This window comes from Ranitomeya variabilis, chromosome 2, assembly GCF_051348905.1.
Source record: "Ranitomeya variabilis isolate aRanVar5 chromosome 2, aRanVar5.hap1, whole genome shotgun sequence".
In the NCBI taxonomy this organism is placed as follows: domain Eukaryota; kingdom Metazoa; phylum Chordata; class Amphibia; order Anura; family Dendrobatidae; genus Ranitomeya; species Ranitomeya variabilis.
Window position 1 is genome coordinate 440,320,768 of NC_135233.1, and position 7,914 is coordinate 440,328,681.

The 7,914-nt window shown below is 51.6% G+C and overlaps 1 protein-coding gene across 1 annotated transcript; it reads left to right on the top strand.

Annotated features, from left to right (window-relative positions):
• Positions 1 to 955: 955 nt before the first annotated feature.
• On the top strand, positions 956 to 5,707 carry LOC143809557 (chromobox protein homolog 5-like). Its single transcript, XM_077292607.1, has 3 exons — positions 956 to 1,040; positions 4,530 to 4,680; positions 4,885 to 5,707. Exons 2-3 carry the CDS (start codon positions 4,579 to 4,581, stop codon positions 5,116 to 5,118), a joined length of 336 nt encoding a protein of 111 aa, XP_077148722.1. The 5' UTR covers positions 956 to 1,040; positions 4,530 to 4,578; the 3' UTR covers positions 5,119 to 5,707.
• The last annotated feature ends 2,207 nt before the right edge of the window (positions 5,708 to 7,914 follow it).

The window sequence follows — 7,914 nt, forward strand, 5'->3', positions numbered from 1 at the left end:
ACGGAAAAAGCTCCGGGGGTGAAGGGGTTAAGGGTGGCATGTGGTTCAGAGATCGACATAGCTACGTCCCTGAGGCCGTCCATCTGCAGATCCTCAAGTTGGTACATGACTCCAAGTTGGCTGGTCACAGGGGGGTACAGAAGACACAAGAGTTCCTGAGCCGATTCTTCTGGTGGCCAACTTGTCTGAAGGATACTAAGGACTATGTTCTCTCTTGCGAGGTATGTGCTCGTTACAAGACTCCTCGTGTGGCACCTGCGGGTCTCCTGCAACCATTACCTGTTCCGTCCCAACCTTGGGGGTCTATATCAATGGACTTTATTGTGGAGCTGCCTACATCGGGGTTCATGAATACGATCATGGTAGTAGTTGATCGCCTGACTAAAGCCGCTCATTTTGTTCCATGCACCGGCCTCCCCTCAGCTAAGGATACAGTGAACTTGGTTATTCCGAATGTCTTCCGGCTGCATGGGGTCCCGGATGAGATCATCTCGGACCGTGGCGTACAGTTCACTTCAAGATTCTGGAAGGAGTTTTGCTCTGCACTCAATATTAATGTCTGTCTCTCTTCCGCTTACCATCCCCAGACAAATGGTCAGACTGAGCGTACCAACCAGACGTTGGAACAATATCTAAGATGCTATGTTAGCAATCTCCAAGATGATTGGTTGGAATCAGTAGCGTAGCTACTGGGGGGGCAGAGGGGGCCATCGCCCCGGGCCCTGTCACATGAAGGGGCCCACTGGGAGCCAGGGCCACTTCTGTGCCGAGGCAGAACACCGCAGAGGAGCAGAGCAGTATATTGTCTGCTCCGTCTGATGGAGACTCTGCAAGCTGGCTATTAGCACAGTGGCCGGCTGCAGTCTCCCCCCTGCAGTGAATGGTTTCGCCCCCTCTGACCTGATCATGAAGCTTTTCCCGGGCTGCAGTTTTCTTCACTCTGTGCACGCTGGGATTGGCTCAGGCACGCTGCGTCCTAGTGCCCACCCTGCATTTCACCTAGACACTTCCTGGTCCTGCCTGCAGTGCAAACTTTATCAGTAAGTGCTGGGGATGGAACTTATTAGGTTTATTAAATTCAGGTATGTCACTGTGATGTGAATGTGAGACCATTGGGGTATTGTGGGCGCTGAAAGCAGGTGAGGGGGACAGGGTACTGAGGGGGTGGATGTGAGATGATGGGGGTATTGGGTACTGAAGTGGGGGAGGGGAGAAGTCACTGGGGGGTAAATATGAGACGATTGGGGTATTGTGGGGGAGGGGAGACAGGGCACTAGGGGGTAAATGTGAGACGATGGGGGTGTTGTGGGGGCTGAAGGTGGGTGAGGTGGGACAGGGCACTGAGGGGGTGGATGTGAGATGATGGGGGTATTGGGGCTGAAGTGGGGGAGGGGGGACAGGTCACTGGGGGCTGAATATTATAATGTTTTGTTATATGTGCTCCATCATGTAATATTTGCTGTCTGGGGAGGCTGGAGATGGGGCGTAGGGGGCTTTTGATACGTACCACCTGGGTCTTTGAGTATTACTATAAGGAGCCCCCATACAGTAACCAAGAGCGGCATCACATTTACAGCAGCACCAGCATTATTTTTTATTTCATTGCTGGAGCGGTGCTGACAATCCCCGTCCCCTGCCCCCTGTCTGATACTCCTCTTCTGGCATTTTCATCTGTTTTAGTCTCCGCTCGGCTCCGTCTCCTGCAGTGTGTGGCCTGTCCGAGGCTCCAGTGTTTCATGCAGCAGCGCAGAGGTCACTAATCAATGTAAGTCTATGGGAGCCTCGTTCTGGCCTCTCTCTCACTCTCAGGCTATGTGCACACGGTGCGGATTTGGCTGCGGATTCACAGCAGTTTTCCATGCGGTGTACAGTACCATGTAAACCTATGGAAAACCAAATCCGCAGTGCACATGGTGCGGAAAATACCACACGGAAACGCTGCGTTGTATTTTTCACAGCATGTCAATTCTTTGTGCGGATTCCGCAGCATTTTACACCTGCTCCTGTATAGTAATCCGCAGGTGTAAAACCGCAGGTGAAATCCTCACAAAAAATGCAGGAAATCCTCAGTAAATCCACAGGTAAAATGCAGCATGTTTTACCTGTGGATTTTGCAAAAACGGTGCGGAATAATCTGCACACGAATCCGCAACGTGGGCACATAGCCTCATAGTCTTACATTGAGCACTTGTGACATAGCTTCTCACTTCTGGCCTGTCAGAAGCTGTGCTCACAAGTTTGAGCCGTGGGACTGCAACAGTTCCGCAAAATAGTGAATACGCCGGAGGATGAGTAAGTGACCGGGGACTTGCGCTTAAAACACTTCTCCATCAGTGGAAAAAAAACCCTGCTAGAGTGGTGCTTTAATAATAAGCAATTTAGTACTATAAAGTTGATAAAGGCTGGGAATAAATGTCTGCAGTCACTTTATGTGACTGCAGACTGCCAAATCATGACAGGGAGCTGCGGGCCCATCATACTGTGTATAAGGGAGCTGTGGGCCCATCATACTGTGTATAAGAGAGCTGCAGGCTCATCATACTGTGTATAAGGGAGCTGCGGGCCCATCATACTGTGTATAAGGAAGCTGCGGGCCCATCATACTGTGTATAAGGAAGCTGCTGGCCCATCATACTCTGTATAAGGGAGCTGCGGGCCCATCATACTGTGTATAAGGGAGCTGCGGGCCCATCATACTGTGTATAAGGGAGCTGCGGGCCCATCATACTGTGTATAAGGGAGCTGCGGGCCCATCATACTGTGTATAAGGGAGCTGCGGGCCCATCATACTGTGTATAAGGGAGCTGTGGGCCCATCATACTGTGTATAGGGGAGCTGCGGGCTCATCTTACTGTGTATAAGGGAGTTGCGGGCCAATCATACTGTGTATAAGGGAGCTGCAGGCTCATCATACTGTGTATAAGGGAGCTGCGGGCCAATCATACTGTGTATAAGGGAGCTGCGGGCCCATCATACTGTGTATAAGGGAGCTGCGGGCCCATCATACTGTGTATAAGGGAGCTGCGGGCCCATCATACTGTGTATAAGGGAGCTGCGGGCCAATCATACTGTGTATAAGGGAGCTGCGGGCTCATCATACTGTGTATAAGGGAGCTGCGGGCCAATCATACTGTGTATAAGGGAGCTGCGGGCCCATCATACTGTGTATAAGGGAGCTGCGGGCCCATCATACTGTGTATAAGGGAGCTGCGGGCCCATCATACTGTGTATAAGGGAGCTGCGGGCCCATCATACTGTGTATAAGGGAGCTGCGGGCCCATCATACTGTGTATAAGGGAGCTGCGGGCCCATCACACTGTGTATAAGGAAGCTGCGGGCCCCATCATACTGTGTATAAGGAAGCTGTGGCCCCATCATACTGTGTACAGGGGAACTGTGAGGGACATCATACTGTTTGATGGAAGCTGCAGTCCCATTATACAGTATTGTTTATAAGGGAGCTGTGGACCCACCATACTGTGTATAGGGAACTGTGAAGGCATGTTGTGCACATGGGGGCTGTTGACCCATTACATTACACTGTATATAGGGGAGCTCTGGGGGGCATTACACTTTCTGTAGTGGAGTTCTGTCAGCATTATACTGTGTATAGGGGAGCATTGGGCTCATACTATCTATAGGGGAGCAGTGGTATCATACTGTGTAGAGGGGAGCAGTGGGAACATCATACGGTGTACAGGGGAGTTATAGAATCACCATACTGTGTATATGGGATCTTTGAGCTCACTATACTGTGTACAATGGAGCAGTACATGAGGGAACTTAGGGGACATTAAGTGTAAAGTGGGCACTTAAGCATTACTGTATTGTTATAGGGGCAATCAGAGTATTGCGACCATCAAAGTTGCGTATGGTCACAATATGGCGGTAAAATCAATGTTCATTTTTGTATATAGATTTATTTTCAATAACAGAGCGGTCATATTCTGAGGTTCCACTATATTCACAATTAGAGTGTGCAACCGTAGCTGTAATCAGGGTTAGGCTACTTTCACACTAGCGTCGTACGACGGACGTCGCAATGCGTCATTTTCTCCATACACTTGCATTAGCGACGCATTGCCCCATGTCGCATCCGTCGTGCGACGGATGCGTCGTGTTTTGGCGGACCGTCGGCACAAAAAAAGTTACATGTAACGTTTTTTTGTGCATCGTGTCCACCATTTCCAACCGCGCATGTGCGGCCTGAACTCCGCCCCTTCCTCCCCAGACATTACAATAGGGCAGCGGATGCGTTGAAAAACTGCATCCGCTGCCCCCATTGTGTTTCTATTTCACAGTATGCATCGGTACGTCGGCCAGACGCACTGCGACGCTAGTGTGAAAGTAGCCTTAGCTGGTTAGGGGCCCACTCAGATGTTTCGCCCCCCCTAAGTTGAAACCCTAGCTACGCCTCTGGTTGGAATTACTGCCGTTAGCCGAATTTTCATACAATAATTCTCAGAGCGCCTCCTCTAAGTTCACTCCTTTCTTTGCCAATCTGGGTTATCATCCATATATCTTACTAGGTCTCCGATTAATTCTCCGGTTCCAGCAGTTGAGGAAAGGCTGACTGAGATGAGGCAAAATCTGGAGGTTCTGAAGGAATCCCTGACCACGGCTCAAGAACGTTATAGGAGATCGGCTGATAGATTCCGTAAACCTGCACCCATGTTCAAGGTAGGAGATTCCGTGTGGTTATCAACTAAGAATCTGAAGTTAAACGTTCCTTCACAAAAACTTGGACAGAAATTCATTGGCCCTTTCAAGATCAACGGTATTGTGAGCTCTGTGGCCTGCCGTCTGAAGCTGCCTAGGACTATGAAGGTACACCCAGTTTTTCATGCATCTTTACTAAAGCCTGTATCTCCTAATACCTTCCAGGGACGTGTTGTGCCACCTCCGCAGCCTGTTGTGATTGATGGGCAAGAGCAATTTGTGGTGGAGGAAATTATTGATTCCAGGATTCGACAGAAACTGCTCCAATATCTTATAAGATGGCAGGGATATTTCCCTGAGGAAGACTCTTGGGAACTTGTGGAAAACATCAATGCCCAACAGAAGATCTCTTGTTTTCATCAAAGATTCCCTGAAAAACCAGGTCCAGGATCTTCCTGAGGCCGCTTCTAAGGAGGGAGTAAGGTCAGGACTCTGAACATTTTATTTAACTTTTGTGCATTACTGCCCTTTTCCAAGATGGCGTCTTTGGTATCATGTGCACTGTGCCTTCCTGCTATAAAACTCCACCCCAGTCTTCAGTCTGTGCTAGAGTATTCTGCCTTGCATCCAGCTCCTGACGACTCCCTGGCTTTGCACCTGCTCCTGCGAACCTGTGTGGAGATCCTGCTACTCAGCTCTGAGTTTCTGCTGCATACATCGGTTTACAGTAATCCTCCATCTGGCTGCTTGTGTTTGTTTCCATCTGCATTTGCTGGACATGTAAGCTGTTGCTGCTCTGCTTAAACCTGAGACTATTACCCAGGCCTCCCTGGTTGTGCTAAGATATTATTTGAACTGCCTTATAAGCATATCTATCTGTGTTTGGACTACCATGGACTTATTCGTGTCAAGTATCCTCAAGAATAACTGTGCTTCATAGACTTTCTGCGTGATTGCATTTTCCTCTGATGTTTCCTATAGACTGTTAAGCTGCGTTTATTATTTACACCAAGTGTTGTGGACTTGAGTTTCTCTCTGCACCTGTTTGAATCACCGTGTGATAATATAGACTTTACCACTTATAAAACTGTGTCCTGTAGTTGTCTTGTTCCATGCAAAGAGTCTCTTGAGTTATCCCCTATAGTTATTACAGTAACTCAGGATCAGTAATGTATTGTATATACACAGTGACTGCACCAGCAGAATAGTGAGTGCAGCTCTGGAGTATAATACAGGATGTAACTCAGGATCAATACAGGATCAGTAATGTAATGTATGTGCACAGTGACTGCACCAGCAGAATAGTGAGTGCAGCTCTGGAGTATAATACAGGATGTAACTCAGGATCAATACAGGATCAGTGACTCCAACTCTGGCTAGGGTCACAAGATCTGGCCAAGGATCAGGCAAGGGATCCAGCATGAAGACCCGTAGGACCCGAGGCCGTGGTGGCTCCTTCCCCCCCAGAGGTAGGCCTAGTACGAGCAGGGGTGCTGCAGCAGTGCCCCTTGGTTGGGGCACCAAGGTGGCTAGGGAATCCGCCGTGGGCTATGGTTCCTGCATCCATGCGCACCTCTGCGAGTATGAGGATGCCTCAAGGAAGCTAAAATCCCTCTGGGGGGAGTTGAGGGTAGCTAAGGAGAGGTCTGACAGGGCCTCCGGCAATAAGAAGCCGTGCTATCCGCCGTGGTCAAGAAGATCAAAATATCGATACAAGACCTGGAAAGCCGGAGATGTGAGATCCTGGACGGCAGCGGGCCCTTCCGTGAAAAGCTGGAGAACGATAACCGGTTCAGAGTCATGACCGGTGGGACTCTGGAGGGGTCACGGAGCTCTGGCCAGGTGGTGGAGGATGATGAGGAAGAGGAATGCGAGGAGGAGGTCATGCCCTACCCACCACCTGGTGGCCTGGTAAGAGACCTCCAGGCGTCGCATAGCGGGATAGCCCCCGAGCAGGTGGCTCTCCTGTCAGATTCTGGCCCTGCAGGGGACAGCGGGAGCGAAGGGAGGATGAGGATGGTGGTAATAGTAGCAGTGAGGGGGGCTGCCTCATCATGCAGCAGATCGAGTCTCCGGTCCGTTTTAACCAGCTGAGGTTCGGGGATGAGATCTGCGAGGATGAGGCAACCAGGAGGGGGATGAAGAGAAAGGCTAAGAAAAGGAATAAGAAGAAAACATCTACTGTGGAGAAATTTGTGTATGTCCACCTCTCTGGGGCCCCCCGGTCCCGCTGTGCAACACCTGCTACCCACCCCGGCTCGGGCTCTGTTGTGGATCCGAAGCGAGGGAGCGGGGAGATTACAGGCCATGACATGCAGGGCGCTGCCTCTGTTTGTGGTAACGGAGCGGGTAGTGAGGTGTCGGATATGGAGCATGATGTGGAGGGTGGCCCAGTGGTGGGTAGGAGTGACAGCCGGGACCGCATCTCCGGCGGTGAGCGCTGGGGTGTCTGGGTCCCCCACTTATGGGTCCGTTAAAGCTGGATCGCTTCTTGGGACCTAGGCACCTAGTAAAGTAAAGGGGGAGGGGCCTGCGGCTCCAGCAGAATAAGCTCATAAAAGGAAAATGGTAGGGGCTCCCTTGGCGGGGTCTGCGGTGAAGTCGGGGCCTCTTGCATTGGGGGCACCGCCGCTGGTGGATGCTGAGGGGGAGTGGCCTAGCCTGGGGCCAGCCGCTGGAGTTGTTGTGGCCAGGCTGTTTGTGGCCTAGGGTGTGGTGGTGGTGGGTGCTGTACCCCCAGGGGACCGGTACCGCCGGGGGGATTTCTGGGGGTGGATCCAGCTCTGGGGGTCCCGGTGCGGCCGGTCTTAGGGGGCGTGGCCTCCTCGGCACCCGCTGCCCATGCAGGTGCAGCTTTGGATAGCTGTGCTGTGCGGCTGGGGGCGTGGCTTCCCAAGCAAAAGAAAAAAAATGGTCTTAGCTGCGGTCAGCGATGGAGCAGGGACTGCAGCAGACAGCAGCGAGGGCGCCTGCCTGGCGGGGTCCCCTGAGTCGGGGGGCTTACCTGCGGTGGGGGCTCCGGCCACAAGGCAGGATGGAGCTGGAGGCGGGTCTGCTCCTGGCTTCCTACATGCCAGTGAGGGAGGAAGCTCTGTGCCTGCTGTGGTGGCAAGTCAGACAGTGCTGCTTAAACCCTATGGCAGCGCGACTCTTAAAGGGATAGCAGCACTGTGTTCCAAACCCCCCAGCAGCGAAGATGCCACCAGTAGGTGGCGGTAGCAGTGGAGAAACAGAACCTGGAAATACCCAAAAGGT

Coding starts and splice junctions, on each gene's coding strand:
- LOC143809557 (XM_077292607.1), top strand. CDS start 4,579: ATGAGGCAAAATCTGGAGGTTCTGAAGGAATCCCTGACCACGGCTCAA. Junction 4,681..4,884: donor AACCTGCACCCATGTTCAAG/GTAGGAGATTCC, acceptor AATACCTTCCAG/GGACGTGTTGTGCCACCTCC.